The 21,601-nt window shown below is 42.1% G+C and overlaps 1 protein-coding gene across 6 annotated transcripts; it reads right to left on the bottom strand.

Annotated features, from left to right (window-relative positions):
• Nucleotides 1-3,057: 3,057 nt before the first annotated feature.
• On the bottom strand, nucleotides 3,058-21,230 carry LOC142107493 (cell adhesion molecule CEACAM7-like). 6 transcript variants are annotated; one of them, XR_012679965.1, is made up of 7 exons: nucleotides 20,764-21,209; nucleotides 19,793-20,149; nucleotides 19,011-19,277; nucleotides 17,419-17,553; nucleotides 16,640-16,701; nucleotides 15,027-15,114; nucleotides 11,801-13,779 (listed from the first exon to the last, which is right to left on the bottom strand). XR_012679965.1 is itself a non-coding variant. In XM_075190951.1 (6 exons), exons 1-6 carry the CDS (start codon nucleotides 20,783-20,785, stop codon nucleotides 13,726-13,728), a joined length of 828 nt encoding a protein of 275 aa, XP_075047052.1. In that variant the 5' UTR covers nucleotides 20,786-21,219; the 3' UTR covers nucleotides 11,800-13,725. The 6 variants fall into 6 exon arrangements, 5 of the variants coding, with proteins under 5 accessions (XP_075047048.1, XP_075047052.1, XP_075047049.1 ...); XM_075190951.1 differs by lacking the exon at nucleotides 15,027-15,114 and having other exon boundaries at nucleotides 11,800-13,779; nucleotides 19,862-20,149; nucleotides 20,764-21,219; XM_075190948.1 differs by lacking the exon at nucleotides 15,027-15,114 and having other exon boundaries at nucleotides 11,802-13,779; nucleotides 16,629-16,701; nucleotides 20,764-21,211.
• Nucleotides 21,231-21,601: the final 371 nt, after the last annotated feature.

The following is a 21,601-nucleotide window of genomic DNA, read 5'->3' as shown; positions in this document are numbered from 1 at the left end:
TGCGTTCCAGCGGTGAGTACTTCCATTCTTCCCTGACAGGTCCCAGCAGCAAAGGGCAAGTGAGCCAATCAGGACTCTCCTCCTCCTGCTGGCCAATCGGTAGCCGGATAGGTGAGCCAATCCTGGCTCACCTCCGGCCGTTTAAACTATATATATATGCCGCCATCTTGAGTTCAGTTCGCCAGCGGAGGAGAAGAAAGAGGATGCCATAGAACAGCCAGTGGTGGAGATGCCGGCGGAAGTGGCAGGGAGCCCTTGTAAGGGCTGGGAGCTACCTTGCCAAGTGAAGACGATGTGGCAAGAGAGGAAGCCCGCAAGGAGATCGTCGGCGGGGAGCTCTTGTAAGGGCTAAGAGCACCCTGCTACAAAGGCATCGGGAAGCAGAGCGCCGAACTGGAGAAGAGGTGCCGCCGGCTGGAGGGTCTGGAAGACCCAGGGACGACGATGTCGGGGCCAGTTGAGAGTCCTACGTGGCGAAGGTGAGAATAAGTTGTTGGGGAAGGGATTGTTCTGTGTGGCCTGGTCTCCCTCGTTTTGCAGGCATTGGTTGTCAGACCCTGGAGTAGCAGGGATAGAGGGAGTCGCCATCGTAGACCCATTTCCGTGAGTAAAGTCCGACGAGGGCTGTTCCCGTGGTGCAGTCACCTTGCGGAGCTGCCCCTCCTGCATTTTCCCCTTTCCCTTACAGCATAACGAGTGCCCGGCACACGAGAACAGGGTCCATTTTCTCCTGCTGCGTTTTGGGTGGTCGGACATCCCCCCACCCCACCTTATCACACCGGAAGCATCTCGGAACTTCACTACAGATTCTTGGCTCACCCAGAACTGGGAATATCTCTATCCTGTTCCATTCCTGCTTACTCCTCACACCAAACTTGACTCATTTGACAGGGGAACTCACAATCACTCCCACTGTAAACGACGCACAATATTATTCCACATCAAGAAGGTGTCTTCGCTGGCGATAGGGATTTCTCTTTTGGTTTCACCGTATGCAGCGAAGAGTTACTGCCAGCCGGTACAGTGCTATCATCGTCGATAACACCAGCCGGCGGTAAAAGCCACAAAGTTTTTTATAGCAAAGGAATACATGAACAAGATCGGCACATTTATATAAACATTGTGAATAGGCAGCGTTGATAGGAACAAGGTTGACTTATTCCGCTCATATCTAGTTGTCGGATCCACAACTGTCGTGTAGATGGTTCAAGGCTTGGTCCATCTTTACACAAGTCAACTTAAAAGAATCCAAGCATGTCCCCAATAATCTTTTATTTTAAATACAAATTTGCCCTCCTGCAGCCGGACAAATACACTATATTTTCCTCAGACACTAAGCATTGTTATTGTCTATATTGTATATATGGTCTTACTTTATATGGACTCTTTACCGAGTCATTGCTCAGCCCCAGTGCAGTTAGTACATGTCTCTCTCTCACTGGCACCAGTAACGGATTCAATCACGTCCTCAAAAATCTCGTTTTGGATACACCTGTCGCTTCAGGCTACTGGCACCAATGCCGTTATCAACTACCGGTAGGAAAGGGCAGAACTGTGGGAAAATATCTTTCACTTCGGTATTGAAATACAGTTCTCGGTAATGTTGCTGAAGTCCGTGTTTGGAGATATCCAGACTCAAATCCTCCCAGAGCAGGAGAAGTGAGATGAATCAACCCAAGAGAATTATGTACTGTTTAGGACATTTCATTAAATTATTTTTTGGTCATTGGCTGGAGTTTCCCATTAAACAAAGCATGTAGGTCTATTTAGATTTCTTGAAACGGTCAATTTATAGAAATATGCTAAATTGCATCATGCAGTATACCATTTCTGATCGTAAAGAGATGCCCTTGGTATAAGGTGATACTAAAAATCGCATGGCGATAGGCTTATATGCCTTTTGTTAGGCTGATGGTCTGTTCACAAACTTACAGAACTAGATGGAGGAGGTCTTCACCTTTTAGCAGCCGCCTTTCCCATAGAGCTTTATATGTTCACCGGAACTCAAAGCGGAGGTCAGAGATCACTAGCAAGCAGGATGGTCAGATAACACGCCAAAGGTCAGGGTCATATCAAAGAAGTGGAGTCCAAGGTACAGGCCAAAGGGTCACGGGCAATCAGGCAGGGTCCGAGTACAGGCCGAAGGTCAAAACAGGAGATCCAATAGAAAAGTAACAGAGTATCCTCAGGCACTGGGATCAACAGGAACAGGGCAGGAGCAGGTCCGCATACAGGGTAGTAAGCGCCATAACTGGCAGAGAGGCTAAGCCCTACCTGCCTTAAATACTTGAACCGGCCAATCAGGGCTTTGCCCCGAAACTACACTCCAATGCAGGCTAATCAATTAATTAAACATATTAATCAGCCCGCAGGCTGTGAGGAATTCTGCGCATGCGCCCGGCTGATATTGATGGCCGGGGCGCAATAAGAAGAACTTGAGTCGTGGTGGTGCCCGCAGCCGTCGCGGCTTCTAGCACCTTTGAAGGTGCATTGGCACTAAATTAAGACAGTGAGTTACACGGTGGTGCCCAGGTTAGGGCTCTCTTACAATCTATGTTTCATATCATATTTCATATAATTTCTACTGTGTGTGTAGCGGCTTCTTCATTATTTCCTGTCGATGGCCAATCACACATGAAACCTCTGTTGGATGGGCTGATGTTAGAATCTCTGGCTCACGTGTAATACGTGGCATGGCTTTACTGTTCTCTGTATCTTCAGGTCCTAATTAATGGTTTACTCCTGAGCCTAGCTCTGACTGTTCAGAGTGTCCCTCTCCATTCATGACAAGACGAGACACGCAGGACAGAGGATCATCCTCACCCAGTAAGGCGGCAGGAAAGAATGTGCAGATTCATACGTCTGCTGCCAATGAGATGGATTCACTTTCTGTAATTCTGTATCACCGACTATATCAGGAAAGCAGAACAGACAATCTAGGGTTGCAATATATTTTTTGTTTCGTTTTCTTGTAGATCTGCAAACCAGTGACCCATCCCCTTCTTCTAACAAAGACTTAGAGAATAGCTATAGGAACACGTTTTACAGTATACTGTAATAAAGTATTTGCCTGAAGACATTATACATAAATTGTTCATTTCTACAAAATAGACACCTTATGAATTGTTCAATTCTGCATAGCTGCGCGTATTAGAGAGGAGCGAACCAGTTGAGACATATCTAGAATTCATTGTGAGGTTCAGTTGTTGGTTTATTCTGAGTTGACCTAAGAATGAGAGGAGATTATATGGTCATCTTTTACAACTTGGGAATAGGAAGGCAGTAGTCATCGTTTCAGGAAATTTAAACATGATCAACATCATGAAAGTGTGCTGTGAAAGGGCTGTTAAAACCCAAAATTATTTCTTGGATATATAATATATAATAATGGCAAAATACATTGCTCAGTGTTAATCTGATATTCTACAGTGTTGAAGATCTGTTAAACAGTATTTTCTCCCAACTCTGTTACAAATACCTGAAGCTCTTCTCAAATCTTTAGGACAGTGTCCTGATGGGATTTGATACAGGTCCTAAAGCCAAACTTGCCAACTTTTAGTTTCTTCGTGTCCTCCTTACTTCTCCCTCTGTTCCCTATGTCTTTTGTATCACTTCTTCTTCTCCCTGTGTCCTCCTTACCTCCTGCTCTGCTCCTGATGTCCTCTGCATCTCAACATCTTCCCCCTGTGTCCTCTTTACCTCCCCCTCTAATCCCTTTTTCCTCTGCATCTCAACATCTTCCCGCTGAGTCCTCCTTACCTCCCCCTCTAATCCCTGTTTCCTCTGCATCTCAACATCTTCCTGCTGTGTCCTCCTTACCTCCCACTCTAATTCCTGTGTCCTCTGCATCTCAACATCTTCCCGCTGAGTCCTCCTTACCTCCCACTCTAATTCCTGTGTCCTCTGCATCTCAACATCTTCCCGCTGAGTCCTCCTTACCTCCCACTCTAATTCCTGTGTCCTCTGCATCTCAACATCTTCTCCCTGTGTCCTCCTTACCTCCTGCTCTGCTCCTGATGTCCTCTGCATCTCAACATCTTCCCCCCTGTGTCCTCGTTACCTCCCCCTCTAATCCCTGTGTCCTCTGCATCTCAACATCTTCTCCCTGTGTCCTCCTTATCTCCCCCTCTAATCCCTGTGTCCTCTGCATCTCAACATCTTCTCCCTGTGTCCTCCTTACCTCCTGCTCTAATCCCTGTGTCCTCTGTATCTCTACTTCTTCTCCCTGTGTCCTCCTTATCTCCTCCCTCTAATCCGTGTCCTTTGTATCTTTACTTCTACTCCCTGTGTCCTCCTTATCTCCTCCGTCTAATCCCTTTGTCCCCTGTATATATTAGAGATGCTCAGGCTTGGTTTTCTGAGAACTGAGCCCACCCAAACTTCGCAGATCCGTGTACCGAGCCAAGCCGGCTCAGTACTTTTGCGCGCCCCCCGGAACTGAAAGTGAGGCAAAATGTCATTGTTGCGATGTCTGATCTCGCGAGTTTTAGATTCTATATGTACCGCCCTCCACAGTGATCCAGCGACATTTCACAGAGAGACACGGAAGGGGTAGCATGGTTCTTGGCAGTCCCTAGTCCAGTTGGGCAGCGTCATATCTGAAACAGAAAGAGGAGGGGGTGGCAGTTTTCTTAAAAGTCTCCAGTGACATTCTACTGAGTTATAGCTCACACACAAACAGGAGAGGTCCATTGCTCCATTGCTAATTGTCATTGCTAAAATAGAAATAATAGGTCTGGCAGTGTTCTTCAAAATCTGCAGTCCCATTGTACTGTGCCATAGCTCACCCACAAACAGGAGAGGTGGCAGTTTTCAGTGCTGAAAGACACACTATAGGGCTGGCAGTGTGATTAAAAATCTCTAGTGACATTGTACTTTGTCATTAAAATGGATTCACAGCAGTACACATACGAGCAGGAGCACCAAGCAGCTGCTGGCACCAGTCATGATGATAGTAATCCCTCTACATCATTTGCTAAAGCCTCTGTTAAAATGCATAGTGTTTTTAAGTCAGGGAAACAAAAATGTAAAAAAGCACCTTTTACCTTGGTCAAGAGAAAAAAACACCTGTAATCCAGGCAAAGTTAAGTGCTGAAACAAATAAAATTGCCAACATGCCATTCTACACACGCAGACGCAGGGAAATAATGAGGCCTTCGCCTTTCTCTGTGAGTGCTAGTTCTGCAACTGTCAGTGAGTCATCTTTTTGTAATTTCAGTCAAGACGATACAAGACCTTTTTATTCTGACTCAAAAAGTGGTGCCCAAATACTTTTACGTGTAAAAGCCGAGCTGGAAGTAAACAGTAAGGCAGTCAACAATTCAGGTTTCAACAGTATTACTAGGTCGCCAATTCACATGGTGGACAGTATGATTAAGTAGACTATTCAAATGTGGACAGTGTTATTATAGGGCTAGGGATATGGTTAAGGACAGGTCAAGGACAAGGATAAGGACAGGTCTAGGGATAGGGACAGGTCTAGGGACAGAGATAGGGATAGGGGCAGGTCTAGGAATAGGGACAGGGTTAGAGTTAGGGATAATACTGTCTACATTTGAATTGTCAACCTAATAGATACTGTCTACATTGCAATTAATGTTCTAATAATACTGTTGATGTCATTAAATTGTCGACTTTATAACCCCATCTACTCTGCTGCCCATCAATCATATTATGTAAATCCAACATAAGGGTGGGTGGGAGGGCTCAAGGACAATTCCGTCTTGCACCACTTTTCTTTTCTGACACTGCTGTGTGCCGATGTGTCCTAGATGTGCTAGGAACTGCTGTGTGTTTGTGTCGTTGCTCTGTCGCTTACCATCCAGCCAGGTCACTGCAGTATTTGTCCGAAAGTGTATGAAAATAATACTGTGACCTGTGAGGTGGTCAGAATTGACTGGAAATGACTGGAAATTAGAGGTTTTGAGGTTAATAATAATGTAGGAACAAAAAAAGAGCAAAATTATGTGATTTTACCATATTTTATCATTTTTTTAAAAAAAATAAAAAATACAGATCCAAAACCAAAACCAAAACACGCGAGGGCGGTTTTGCCAAAACCAAAGTTAATCCAGATCCAAAACCAAAACACGGGGGTCAATGAGCATCTCTAGTCTATATATATTTCTCCTTTCTGTGTCCTCCTTACCTTCTGCTCTGTTCCCTGTGTCCTCTGCATCTCTACTTCTCTGTCTCTGTGGCCTCCTAATTCCCCCCCTCAGTGACTATAGATTTAAAAATACTCCCAATCAAATGAGATTAGGCTGTCAACGAAATCTGAATAAAAACTAGGTTAATGACTAAGAATTTATCTATCTTTCTAACAGCTATTGTAGTAATTGGTAATTAATATTGTTATTATTATTATTATTATAATTATTATTTATCAGGCGCCACAGATTCAGTAGCGCCGGATACAAGTAACAAATAGACGAGGTAATGCACATAAGTAGCACAGATGAGGGTGAGTAATACTATGGGGACTCACACAGAGTGCAGCAAAAGACATGACGGGATGTACGAGGGAGTCAGACAGTAGACAGACGTGGGACAATAGGTAGAGAGGACCCTACCCGTGAGAGCTTACATTCTAGAGGGAGGGGTGGTGAGAGACACTAGTACCATCTGGGAGATGGAAGGAGAGGAAGAGGAGGTGATGGATAGAATGGATAGTAGGTGGTAGGATAGACGAACTTGAAAAGGTGAGTTTTGACTGAGTGTTTGAACAATTGAAATTTGGGGGGAGAGATTCGAGTGAGGGAGCTGAAAAGATTAGAGGCAGCACGGCAGAAGTCTTGAAGGAGGTAGGCAGGAGGTAATGAGAGGTGAATTGAGCAGAGGTCAGAGGCGGAGCGGAGTGGCCGGGTAGGTATATGTACCTCGAGACAAGATCAGAGATGTAAGGGGAAGAAGCGTTGGTAAGGGCTTTGTAAGTGAGGTTGAACTGAATTCTGAAACGGATAGGGGGCAATGAAGGGATTTACGTAGAGTAGAACTAGAAGAGGTGCGCAGGGAGTGGAAGATGAGCCGAGCTGCAGCATTCTGTATGGATTGATGGTAAGAAAAGTGAGACAGGAAGGCCAGTGAGACGGAGCTTGTAATATTGTTATTATTATTATCATTTATTTGTTAGGCGCCACAAGATTTCCGCAGCGCCACACATAGTACAAACAGTAGACTATACAGGGTGAAACAGTACAGAACAATAAACAAAAATACCAATACTTCAGGAGCTCCAGGCAGGCTGCGGCAATAAGCACGGAGCAGAAGAACAGGTGAGGAGACAGGAGGGGAGGAGGCCCTGCTCATGTGAGCTTACATCCTAAGGGAGGGTAGACAGAATCAGGCACAAGGGGAGCCAGAAGGGAGAGCGAGTGGTGGAGATGAGGGGTTAAGTGGATGGTTGGTAGGCTATGCGGAGAAGGTGAGTTTTCAGTGCACGTTTGAAGGAGCACAGGGTTGGAGAGAGGCGGATGGAGCGAGGGAGGTCATTCCAGTGAAGGGGGGCTGCACAGGAAAAGTCTTGGATTTTGGAGTGGGAAGAAGTGATAAGAGAGGAGGAGAGGCGGCGATCATTGGCTGAGCGCAGGGACCGGGCCGGAGTGTGTATGGAGAGGAGGTTAGAGATGTAGGGGGCAGTAGAGTAGGAGAGAGCCTTGTAAGTAGTGGTAAGGAGCTTGAAGAGGATTCTATAGGGGAAGGGAAGCCAGTGTAAGACGAGGCAGAGAGGGGAGGCAGAGGAGGAGCGGCGTGAGAGGAAGATGAGTCTTGCAGCCGCGTTGAGTATAGAGCGGAGGGGAGAGAGATGGGAGTGGGGGAGGCCAGTGAGGGGAAGGTTGCAATAATCCAGGCGGGAGATGATGAGTGTGTGGATGATAGTTTTGGTGGCATCCTGAGAGAGGAAGGGACAGATGCGGATGATGTTGCGTAGTTGGAAGCGACAGGCTTGGGCAAGGGAATGAATGTGGGGGGCAAAAGAGAGAGAGGAGTCGAGGGTGACACCTAGGCAGCGGAGTTGGGTGACAGAGGAGATGGTGGTGTTGTTGACGACAATAGAGAGGTCATGGTGGGATGGAAGTCTGGGCGGAGGAAAGACAATAAATGACAAGTAATAGACAAGAAATGATGAGTGAATGGACCAGGATTTTGGCAGGGATGAATTTTTGTGATGTGACGGAGGGGGAAGTGGCAGGATTTGGTGAGGGACTGGATATAATGGGTAAAGCTGAGGGCTGAGTCAAGGGTGACTCCAATGCAGCTGGCTTGGGAGACAGGAGAAGGAGTGATGTTGTCAATCAAGAGGTATTTATTTAATAATGCATAAATACATTTTTGGTCAACCCCTGAAACACTGGCAAAAATTAACACAGGATTGGGAGTCTTTGTATATCTATAGTCAATGTTACAACTGTTGTAAAACTAGATACCAAACGCAAGAAAAAGGGACCCCAAGCCCTATAGTAGTCCTTGGCCTTTTGCCCCCCCATGAAACTTTTCGTTCACACGTCCCTACACGAGTCCTCTGTATCTCTTCTTCTTCTCCCTTTTGGGCAGTAAGTGTAATACTTATCAGAGATATATAAAAAAATACTTATTGCTGCAATTAAACATTTCTTTTTATCCCATCCATTCATGGCAATAAGAATGACACATGGAGCATGTGACCTGGATGTACATATCTATGAATGACAATTAATAATATAAATGTGGTAGGAGCCCTTTCTGACAGGAGGGCAGAAACGGTAAATTTTACTTTAGCAGACACCGTTGGGGACATTTATGAACACTAATAACTATGCAAAAATGTTCTGAAGCCCAAAGTACCCAATCAGATATGTTCATTATCAAAGGTCTAAGCCGTCATAGTGGAAAGTCATCATCCACTGTTTACTTCATTGTGGTTTGCTTCAGGATTCAACGTGTTACTCTTGGCTCTATATCCCTGACATAGTCTATTTCCTGCTTACAGTAATTACGGAACATCCCATCAGTGAAATTTGATCTAATAGCGTTTACAACACAAAAGAGGGATCTAGATGTAGAGATGAGTCACAATGTTCTATGCAACTAATTCACTGGAATTCTCCCACATTTCCTAAGATAAATAGCTAATTAAACATTCAAGAAACCGTAGGTGGCCGGCTGGCCGTGATTCCGGGCTGCTCCACTGGAATCTGACGACAAAGTCCTGGAGTCCTGGTGCCCCATTCATCAAGGTACGTATCTGCCAATTTTTAGCATATTGTACGCAAAATCCCATGCCCAGAACCGACAGATACGTCCGTTAAAGGGCTCCCGTTCCGTGCGCTAACGAGCGCAAAGGACACTTACACCAGCCTAGGATTTCGGGAAGTGAAGTGGGCGGGGAAGGGGCAAATAATGAATTGTGCAAACAATGTTTAAAGTGTTCGTTTCTGATTTAAATTGAGGGTCCTATAAAAGATAAACAAAATATTAGGAATTCTACATTATATGCTTTGTTTATCTTTTTATTTTTTGCAAACAGCAGTGTAATTTAAATGCATTTTTTTATTATTATTTTGTAGCTACTAATAAAAATGAGAGTAGATCTGCAGTACTTGGGAACAACCTGTAGATGGTGATATTTGCACATATTATTCTTGCTTATCTATCAAAGTGCATTAAAGTCACTGTTAAATAATTTTTTCTACAGCAAGCTTTATTGAAACTGTGAAAGGGATGTGAAATTATGAAGAGATGATCCATTTATGATTATAAATGGATTTATTTTTTTAAAAAAAAAAGTTTTGTTTTTTTTAGATATTTGGTTTCCCCCTTGGAGAAACATTTATTAGGCTGTCCTTAATGTCTACTGTACATAAAATACATTTGTACAGTTGCCCCTGAGTACAAACACATGTTTTCGCATACAGCACTGGTATTTAGAAGTTAAACTAGACCCCTCCAGTTGGAGCAGGAGATACGGCAGAAAACAGCGTACTTCTGTGTGCACCCGTGTCTGACTTGGACGTGGCTGTACGGAGAAGCCCTTACTGTACATTGCCTGCGTGAGTCTGCCCAATCCTCTCCTAGTCCCCTCCCCGTTCCCTCCCCGAAATCATAGGCTGTATTAAGTGCCGTTTGCACTTGAAGATGACTTGGACATGGCTGCGCAGAGTGATTTTTTGCGAACAATACGTACAAAACCGGCAAATACGTTCCTGAATGACTCATGCCCTACCAATGTTAAGTGCATTCCTGGCTAAGAAGGTTATCGCCATCCCATCATAAAGCATTTTTTAAATGTACACAGATTTTTAAATATTTTTAAACTTTTTTTCTTTTTAAATTTATCTATTTTTTTTAATAGTGTCATTATTTTTTAATAGTTGGACTGTTAGCCCTAATCTGGGCTTTCAGGTCTACGGCGCATGCTGGAGTCGATTAGCCAGCTCGCGCATGCCCATACAGAACAGACTAAAAACAATGTGATTTTAGCATATTTTAGGATTTTCCTAAAAAATCCAAAACCAAAACCAAAAACAAACGAGGGCAGATTTGCCAAAACCAAAACCAAAACACAAAGCTAATCCAGATCCAAAACCAAAACCAAAACCAGTTCACGGGGGTCAGTGACCATCTCTAGTAATAAGTTAAAACAATACATTTAATCAAAGAAAGAGACCCCTATCTGTAATATCAGCAGCATTTTAAACAAGTGTTACAAGCTATAACAAACATACCTGACAGTAAAGCAGTTAGGAGCTGGGTACTTTACCGCCCCAGTGGTCTCGGTAGTATGAACAGAGGGTTCTGAAGACCTCTTCCCATTATACCATAAGAGTAAAAGAGAAACACCACAATTTCAAGTAATCTTTCATTGAATAATATTCTCCCCGGACCGCGTTGACCACTTCATTAAATATTTTTTAAAAATACTTTTTTTTATCCATCATAATCCGAATCAACTAAAACACACAAAATTTCCTTAATCCTTTTGATGTGATTCAGGGCATGAGACAAATATAAACCAACACTGGACGTCATACGGTTTTGTTCACGGTCAGCACGTGATTCCGTGTGATCGGCTAATATCTAATCATGTTCCGCCCTCTTTGTCCTTGAAGACCCCTCTGTTTTCAGGTATTGCAAAGTGTCACAGATGCAATTAAAGGTTTAATTTTCCACTGCTATTGTTGACATAAAGGGCCCAATTCATATCCAAAACCCAACTAGGTGTAAAAAAAAAAAAAAAAAAGAATACGAAACTTGAGCATAATTCCGTGGATCTCGAGATGTGTTTTGATTTGAATCTTAAGCTCTGCCTAAATGTGCCGTACTGAAAAATGCATACCAGCAATAAAATGCAATAAGTTGAAATAAATGTCTACTAGCTCACTATGGCAGGAATATGCAACTCAAACTGGGAATGGTAAATTTATTATTACAAATTAAAAAATAGCACAAATACATAAATAACTGGAGTAACCACATGTGCAAAAGAGACCGATCTCAATAAAAACCAAATTTAAATTATCAAATGATTCACTGCATTATAAATAATTAAGTCCAGTGAAAAATCTTGCTTGTATCGATGTTATGATACTTTCATAGATGGTAAACGTAAACGTGCCGTATGGTAACAGACAGGACAGAATGCAGGATACGCACATATGTGCAATATAAAGTCACATAGAACACATTTTATAAAAAATATTTGAACAAACAAATGAACAACACATAATACTATAGTCACTAAAATAAATAATAATAATAATAATAATAATAATATATTTGCTTTTTTTAAAAGAAAGCAAACTTTTTTTATATTACATACATAAATTGGGATGTTCTTAATGTATACTGTACACACACAATGGGGCATATTCAATTGTCGGCGGAATGCCAAAAATCTTGCACTCCGCGCACTATTACCGTTATTACAGTAATGGTGCGCGGAAAAACATTATTACGGTAATTTTCTTGCTGGATTTCAGCTTGCAGCCACAAGCTGAAATCCAGCTAACTACTACTGTAATAACGGTAGTAGTTTTAACGCCGCGGAACCCAGCGACAATTGAATATGGCCCAATGTGTTTTTATAGGTATAATACACATGTTCTCTGCGCTGGAAAATCTGCATGTCCTTGGCTTGCCCGTGCTGTATATCGCCTATATTCATCCGTCCCTTCAAACCCACATTACGCCCTTGAAGCCGTAGGCAGTTGTAAGTGTCATTGCCTTCGGACATGAATCACATACAATTGCATTCATTGTCATAAGTCCTGCTCTTACCTATGCAAATTCACGCAAGATACAGCACGCAAATGGACTTACATTTGGATTTGAATAAGGCCCAAAATATCCAGTCCACACTTATGAGACCACTAGCTGTTAATTTGAGCGCTGTAGGATGTTAAAATGTAACTCCCACAAATCATTCATATTACTTTTGTTGTGTCATTGTCTAAATGAACAGGTAGAAAGCGCAAAGTGCATTACTTCATTCTTTGCAATGTCACGTTCCCCTAGGATGTGTGAAGACTGCACTGATTGGCACAGCGAAATGATATTGATTTCGGGAGGAGTATACGTTAACACAGCATGATTAGTTATTCCATAGGCACTGCGGGATATATTCAATAATGTGCCCACATTTATGCACTAATACTTGAAGGTGTTCACGGAAAAGCTTTGTTAGCTGCCAAAATGGGCAGATTTTTAGACCTCCTCAGAGGTAGGGGTAATCAGTGCTCAGTCACTAATATTAATGGGAGATACTTTTACACAAATTAAAGAGTAAGAGCATTAATAAAGACACATAAAAAAAAGTAATTGTCACAATACTGGAGTAAAATTTGGCGTTTTTTTTTTTAACCGGGCCAACTAGTGGGGAGTATGCCCGAGGAACCAGCATGGTCTGTCACACCAATTAGTGTTTGCGGCTCTATCGTCAGACTCGTCTTCAGTGCCATGGCCATGGAAACATAGCTCACACCCAGGCAAATATCTAGTAATAGAAACGGATACTAAGAATTAAATACTATATTGTTAGCGATAGGGGTAATTACAAACACAGCAATTATGGCTCTTTCGGGAAAATCATACTGCAGCGAATGTAAGAGTAACATCTAATATATCAGACATATACTGGTCTACCAGTGGCCATGCCCAGGTACTCCATCCAGACTTGCGCCAATAAGGCCGTGGCTTATCATCTGGCGCTGTCGGCAAGACAGTTTTCTTGATGCAAACATCCAAGTGAGTGAGGCATCTACCTTGTTGGATACTTTGGTGCTTAAAATTACTTTATTTGTCTTTAAAAGTACATGCAAATATTTATAGTAGTTTGAACAAAGAATGGGTATGGTAATATTTTAGCTGCCACCTTATGTAGGGGAATTGCTCTGCACACCCCCGGGTTTGCCACCTGATATATATTGAAGCAAGTATTTTACTAATATTTTATTCAGCATTTCATTACAAATGAATTTAGAAATAATATATGAAAATAACAATACAGAAGTGGGTATGTAAAATAATGCATGTGAATTATAGGCGGGATTGTCAGCCAAAGCTAATTATGCCAGTAGAACCCCATCATTGTCATAAAGGTCATAAAAAGATCAAAGTAAATGACACAGGCAACTGGTAGTGAACAATATAAAAGATATAGAACTGAATAGATCAATGGATAGTATTGTGTTGTCAATTTTTTTTGTTTCCATGGGAAATATAAACTGGGAAGATGGATAAGGGTGTAATTTACTGGGTCTCAGCTGTTTTGCAATCTCCTCCCTCTGATTTCACCTGAAGATCCTATAAGAGATACATAAAAAGTGAGAGTTACTTGGCTGAAGGCTGCAATAGATCATTACTCTCACTGCACAGCATATTAAACATACCTCCTCGCATGCAAGTCCCTGGCAGCAGAATAGGAGGCGTGGTCACATAACAATGGGGGCGTTGTCACATCATAATGGGGGTTTGGTTACGGCCCCAAGAGGGCTTCCTAGCGCTGCCTAGTGCAAGGCTGCCCATTAGCTATCTCTCTTCCCCAAACAATTCCCAGCCGCGGAAGAAACAGGTCCCCCGGGCAGAACTGCGGGACAGAGCCCTAAATGGGGGATTGTCCCGCTGAAATCGGAGGTATGTATTAAGACTTAAAAAAAATAGATTTATTAAATCACAATGTTGATGACTATCAGCACTCCCTTTATTATTTGACTCCTCGGAGTAAACCACTGGGTGAGGTAGAGTCACACTGTATCGGGCCAAGACGCTTAATTACGAGGGACATGAGGTACAAAGCTGAAGTTGATGGGTTGTAGATGTCAGGATTCCCAATATAAGACCACAGAGAGAGCGTAGTGAACGAAGTGGTTTTTATTAAACACCGATTACATGGGTTTCAGGATGCAGTACGGTAGGGTGTGGCCAAAAAATAGCAAGAGAACTCAGTAAACAACAGGTGCGACAGTCTGCGGAGCAAGGCAGTGAAGGTAGCGAACACATGATGTGATGGTCTGCAGGACTTTACCATGAAGTAGTGCAGACTGCTACTAGCAATCTGCAACAGGTTAGTCCTCTGACACTGGAGAGCTAAAAGCAGGTATTGGTGGTAATACTCTGCAGCAGGATAATGCTGAAAACCGCGGAGAGCTGAACAGTCACAGACAAGCCGAGTCAGGGTCACAGGAAGAGGTGCAAAAATGGAGGGACGAGCAGAGGTCAATACCAGATCAATCAGGATAAGGAAAAGCAACACAGGTAAAGGCAACAGATGATCTGGCAAAGGCTGCTGGGACAAGCAGGCTTTTATAGGCCAGAGACAGGTGTTAAGCATCCTGGAGTAAGGAGCCAGCTCTGGCAGGTAAGAGAGCAGTCTAAGTACCACAGTGGCCCTATTGATATATATATATATATATATATATATATATATATATATTTATATATATATAGATATATATATATATATACACACAAAGGTCCAACATAGTTCCTAGCAGACAGGAGTTGCAGGATGCAGATCGTGACAGTAGATGGTGGAATTCTAAGGGACAAACCTGACATTGATGTGTTGTAGATGGTAGAATCGCGAGTGATCACGCTGAAGTTGATGCGTGGTAGAAAATAGACTTATGAGGGATGAAGCTGAAGTTCATAAAAAGGCAAAAAAACAAGACTCTTTGAAGTACTAACAGAGAAATGCAAATCCAACCTTGCTTGTGCAAAGCTTGGTAAGTGAGGGCTTTATAAAGACTACATACATATGAGGTACCTGAGCCCTGATTGTCTTGACATTTAGCAGAGTCTGCAGGAAATTTTGTATAAGAGTGCTGCAGTTGTCAGTATTGACAGTGCACTGCCACCTGTCTTCCGTATGTGGTATTGCAGCAGATGCTCACACACTGTATACTTTACAGAGCCCATTCGCTGGCAGCCCAGTATACAATACAGAGCTCATTCCCCGGTGTCCCAGCATACAAACAAACAATGCAAAAGTCAGTTTCCTTTAGTCCAAGTGCACAATATACAGTCTGTTTCCTGATGGACTTGTGTACAATAGGGTCCATTAATACAAGGGCCATGTACAATGAGCCCTTGGACTGTGACCAGCTCACCTGAGAGCTTTCTCCTTGGTCATCCACCCCGAGATAGGGTCTATTACTTTATGGCCCAGTGTACAGTGGACAATACACAGTCCATTCCACAGAGAGAGGGCACCAAGGCACCATTAGCACATAGGTAGCCTATGGGCTGATACCGGCTCCGTATGTTCGGCTAAACTCCAAAAGCTGGTCGGAACTCAGTGGAACACAGGGAAATAGATGCTATATTTAGTTTCTTGTCTTGCACTGATCTCCGCTGTTGCAGATCAGTATATGAGAAGAAGTGGAGCTGCTACCAGCCTGTTGGCTTTAAACAGCCCTGTGACCCTAGGTGGGCACTCAGGTTGCCCTTCATCACCCCTCCTTAACAGGAGAGTGAACCAAGAGCAGCATGATGTGCACCGTTATACATAGGGAAAGCAGCTGTGCCTGGGTAGCTGCGCTCCTGTCTATGTTTCAGTTCAGCCGTGTCCTAGTATTTGAAATTTTGGTTCATCAGATCTCTAAATTAGGAGAAAATAAAGTTAATGATTTCATTATGGAAAACGGGGACTGTACCAAGTAGACTGAGACACAGGGGAACCTGAGAAGTCCTGGCATGTTCATTTTGTTTTCCTAACCGGACAGCAGGGGTATGCTGGCACTATAGGATTAAATGTAGAAATACTATTACTACTACCGAATAATAATCTACCATTTATACAACAAATATTATACATCTATACGCTGGGGAATTTTATGAGTATCAGAGCATAGGATTGCATCAATAAAGAGTAACCAACAAGCATTGGATTATAGTGACCTTGACGGAAATCCCAAAATCCAAGGCAGGCCTAACCAACGTGTGGCTCTCCAGGGATTTGTAAAACTACAACTCCCAGCATGCCCTGCTAGCTGTAGGCAGGCTACCAGCAGGAAACGTATGCTGGGACTTGTAGTTTCACCCACGCCTGGAGAGCCGCAGATTGGCCAGGCCTGGTGTGAGTACTGAACTGCAGCTGTTTCCTTAGACCACTGAATTTGGAGAATTAGTTCCCAGTAACAGCAAATACTCACATATTACTTACTATTGCCAGATCCAGCACATTGTCGTATGTTGCACACGGGTCTTGTCTGTCAATGGATGACTCTAAATTTATTGCAATAAAGAGTATATAGAACCAGAAATCAAGTTATATATATTATTTCATCAAACTCCAGTACTCCGTCTTTAAACTTCCAGCCTAAAACACAGTCCAAGGGTGGCTTTATAAAGATATTGACTAACAATTTAAGTAATATATTATTAAGCAATTTTGTGGCGAGAGTTGGTAAGTGAGGATAGTGTTATGAATGACACAAGCCAGCTTTAGCATTGTTTTGTAGTGGCATAGGAATGTCAAAGCTGATTTGTTTAATTACAAAGTGACCAGATTCAATTTCATACTAATTATCATTAGCGGAATCATTAACTGCGGAATCAGTGGCGCTATATAAATAAATGATGATGATGATGATGATCATGTATCTCTGAACTACTTTCCTGCAGTGACCCATTTAACGAACAACTGGACACTTAAATAAGGATGTTATCCGAAACAATTAATAGATTTGTATCAGTTTTACTCCAAATATACTTTATTAAAGGATTTGGTTACTTTGACGGTCATGTTTTATAATTAAATGTAACAGAACTGCATAGTCTATTTTGTAAACAGTAATGTCTTCCAAGTTTAAACCATTGGTTAGATACACCATTTAGTTGAGTATCTAACAGTTCCTCAACCTGATAAAAATGAGTCTTGTACAGGATGAAGCTGTTGGAAGACTAAAAAAAAAGGTCAGTGGACTTAAACAGTAGACTTACCTTCTCTTACAGAGCAAAGCCACCTCCTGGACAGGAGGTAGGTTACACTAATGATCGATACTGTTCCTAATATTGTCCCACAGATGATACCCGTTATAACAGCAGCATGTGAATCAGGGGAGTATTCAGAAGCATCTACGATAGAGGATATGCAACACAGGTGTATTTGTGTATTGTAATAGCGCCCACGCTAACGAGCGCAGGTTTCAGCCTGCGCTGAATATACCACTTGCACCACAGAAGCTGTGTTGAGAGTGTTAATTGTTTTCTGCATTGTACTGTGATACCATGTACATGTCTTGTTGGTTTCCCTTTGTATGGCCCTGCAGACCTCAAATAATAATAATAATAATAATAATAATAATAATAATAATAAAAAATAAAAGGATTACATAGAATCACATTAGAGGATCTCTTTTACCTACTTCAGCAGTCAGTGCATACTTAGGTTTGCATAATATTTTGAACTAAACGCCAAGGGAGGTAGTGAATTGTCAGCAAGTTGTTTTTTTTTGACCGCGTTAAGTCATTTTAACGCTGTTTTTTATCATTTTCGAGCAGGTTAACTTTACCCGCAATTCAATTCCATTTTTACGCTCATTTTTTTCCATGAAACGGTCCTCTTGCGCTCCAGTAGAGAGTCTATTGAAGGTATAGGGGGATATTCAATTGTCGGCGCAGCGTAAGAAAAAAAAAAATCTCCCGCGGGTTTTTGACAGCAATGGCGACCGTTTTTATTTAGCGCAGCGGGAAAACTTGTGCAATTCAATTGAAAAAGAGTTAACACTGCCCCCGCACGTTAAAAATTGTGTTTGCAAAATTTTAGGAGAGTGAAGGGGAGTTTTAACGCGGTCATGTATAACACAAAAAAAAGGTTTTGCATACATTTCCATACATTAGATTGCATTACACATTGATAATATCTACATTACAGTACTTTCTTTAGCATTTTTTTAATTGAACTTTTACCATAAAATCATCTATACATGTCAAAACACATTACTACATTCATATTTGTACCAAAAACATACATAAATATAATTAATTAGTGTTTTTTTATGTTTATTTAATTTCATTATTTTTTCACAAGAAAATCTACTTACACAAGTTAGGTATTAGTGATAAACATAAGTTTAACTTTTTTTCCACATTATTACACGATTTCAAATACTTTTCAGAGGTTTTTTTATTTTTAACACACCCCAAGGAGGTGCGAGATAAAACAGCTTATTTTCCTGTTTAACGCGCCGCGTTAAAAAACAATTGAACAGCCTTTAACGCAGCTGCCTATACTTTCAATAGACCTTCTACTGGAGCGCGAGAGGACCGTTTCATGGAAATAAAATGAGCTGTAAAAATGGAATTGAATTGCGGGTAAAGTTAACCCGCTCAAAAATAATAAAAAAAACATTAACGCAGTCAAAAAAAACCTCACTGACAATTGAATACCCCCTCAAGTCTCTTGTCCTGTGTATGAACTATAGGCCATCACTAAGATACTCTCTATATGTACAGTGTGCACCTAGTAGGGTATATTCTAAATATGTAAATGTTCAATGTTGGTGTAATTCTCTAAAAACATAATTACTCACGTAATACAGTCAGAGAATAGAGGTCACTGGTGCTTTTACTGATCAGATTCTCAGCCTCACACAGATAATCTCCTGCGTCGCCCCGTTCAATTTTGGAGAACGTGATGGTCCTGTTATCCGACGATATATTGGCTTGACATTGGAGAATGGGACAAGGCCTTCTCCATATTATCCTATCAGCATTATCTGAGACACAGGTTAAGTTGACTGCATCGTATTCCTGGATATGAGCCTGAGAAGCTGTAATTACTGGTTTATTGACCCGTTCTGTGGAGAAAACACATGATTAGATTTTGCAAAACACACAAAAGAGCAAAATTAAAGATACACAGTAGCAAAAGCATCAGATGATTATTATTTGTTAGGGAGGTAGTGTCCCAGCTTTTATTGGTTATCTATTACTGTAACATCTGAAAATGAATCCATTGTATGGAGGTAACCTATCAAGATATTGTGGAACAGCATCTAACAGGCAGGGAGTAATGGCACTTACAGTTCTCCATCAGCTGGTGGATCATTGGGGTGAAACATTTTCTAAACTGCAGGTTTGAAAAAGTGGAGATGTTGCCTATCACAACCAATCAGATTCTAGTTATCATTTATTTAGCACATTCTACAAAATGACAGCTTGAATCTGATTGGGTGCTCTAGGCAACATCTCCACTTTTTCAAACCCGCAGAGTAGTAATTATACCCCATTGTCTCAGTTAACCATATCTAATATACAATACACAGAAAACTCTGGAGTCCAGGCAAATCATAAAAGTCAAAGCAATACTCACCATAGACAGTCAGGTTTACAAAGGCGTCCTCTGCTCGTTTATCTGTCTGTACCCTCGCTATGTAATTACCTTGGTCTATGATAAGAAGATCTGAGATCAGCAATGACCCATTGGGGAAAGTACTGATGCGAGACATGAACTGAGGTCCGGTAAGCAGTGGGGAACTATCGAAAGGAATATATGTGAGAATATGGTAATGGGAGCTTGTGTCCGGTCCTTTAAACCAGGAGAAGTGTAGAATTCTACCAGTTATTCCGGTAATACTGAGGGTGACGGATCCCGGGGTCACTGCATAGGGAGGGATCAGCTGAATATCAATCAGTCCACTGGTCAGGTCTATCCATGGACTGAGGAGAACTAAAAGAGAGAAACTGAGGTCACGATCCACCATAGATAGACAGCATCTCCTGGAGCTGGTACTGACTGAGGCAATTATATTGTTATTATACTACAAGAGAGCAGGGAAATTGATCTATCATCATGTTTTCCCACTGTGGGAGTAAACCGGAAGAAGCACACACAAACACGGGAACAGCATGCAAACTCCATCGACAGATGATTGGATCATCACAGTCCCAGAGCAGCAATGCTAGCCTTTGTGCACCTGTACTGTTATATATAATATAATGGAACTTGCTACAGTGCTTCCCCAATTCCTAGCAGTAGTAGGTACCAGTGTTGTGGGGGGTATTGCGGTGTCTTCTCATTTAGGGTAAATGAGACACCCCAAAGTTGGTCCAGCACTTGGTATAAAACACATTACAAAAATATATTTATTTATTGTTTTCAAAAAATGCTAATTTTTGTCTTTTCAGACTGTGATCTATTTCATATGAACAACTTAGACTTAGTCTTACTATTGCAGGCTACGACATGCACAAGCTGGTTTGCATTTTATACGGCCTCTTCCTTGTAAGAATACAGAGTAACAAGCAAAGAAACAGACAAGTACAGAACGTTTCCTACGTTACCTGTTATCATCCATCTCCACATTGTTAGCCCTCCGGCCGCAGTGTCTGTCCCGCAGGACGTGGTGTCTTCTGATAACGTCTAAGAAATAGGGAAGTTTATTCCCAATCACGGCTTCACTTTTGTCACAGTTCCAGAGGAGAGATCAGTTGCTAACGACACTTCCTCACATGAGGACTATAGTATCAATGTGGGGTCATTGCATTTACTGCCCATTAACAAATTTCCCTGCCACTCTGTTGGCTTTTTGGGTGAAGTTAGCATCATACAGTCCTCTATGCGGCTTATGCAGAGTTTGACGTAGTTTTGGAGAGGTGGAATGAGGGGGTATTGGGCGGGCAAGCTGAGGACAGTAAGGGCTTGTTCATATAATTGTGACTGAGGTAGATATGGATGCATATGCACCTGTACTGGAAAGATGGTACAACAAGACGCACTGACGATGACGGAAATTGGCAGCACTCCCTGACCGCTTAGGATTGGCTGGTTGTGCCTTGACCCCTCCCACTTAATTCATTAGTGTTCCTGATATAGTATATGACGTGGTGATCATATATTCACATTACTTAATTGATGTTTCCGACTGCGGCAGGAAAGAAAATTCCCATTTGATACTTAAAAGATGAAAACGACCATGGCCTTATCTCTGAGGAGTTTGTATGTTCTCCCTGTGTTTGCGTGGGTTTCCTCTGGGTGCTTCGGTTTCTTCCCACACTTCAAAAACATACAAGTAGGTTAATTGGCTGCTATCAAAAATTGACCCTAGTCTCTCTCTCTCTCTCTGTCTTTGTGTGTGTATGTTAGGGAATTTAGACTGTAAACTCCATGGGGCAGGGACCG

This window comes from Mixophyes fleayi, chromosome 11 (genome assembly GCF_038048845.1).
Source record: "Mixophyes fleayi isolate aMixFle1 chromosome 11, aMixFle1.hap1, whole genome shotgun sequence".
In the NCBI taxonomy this organism is placed as follows: Eukaryota; Metazoa; Chordata; class Amphibia; order Anura; family Limnodynastidae; genus Mixophyes; species Mixophyes fleayi.
Note: the sequence above shows the minus strand (reverse complement) of the source record. Positions and strands in the feature narration are given on the sequence as shown.

What these genes read in the sequence shown, in the direction of transcription:
- LOC142107493 (XM_075190946.1), bottom strand. Translation starts at nt 20,785, where the DNA reads ATGTGGAGATGGATGATAACAG. An exon ending in TGTAAACCTGACTGTCTATG is followed by an intron (nt 19,278 to 19,792) that starts GTGAGTATTGCT and finishes TTTTCTCCACAG; the next exon opens with AACGGGTCAATAAACCAGTA. An exon ending in CTATTCTCTGACTGTATTAC is followed by an intron (nt 17,554 to 19,010) that starts GTGAGTAATTAT and finishes CCTCTATCGTAG; the next exon opens with ATGCTTCTGAATACTCCCCT.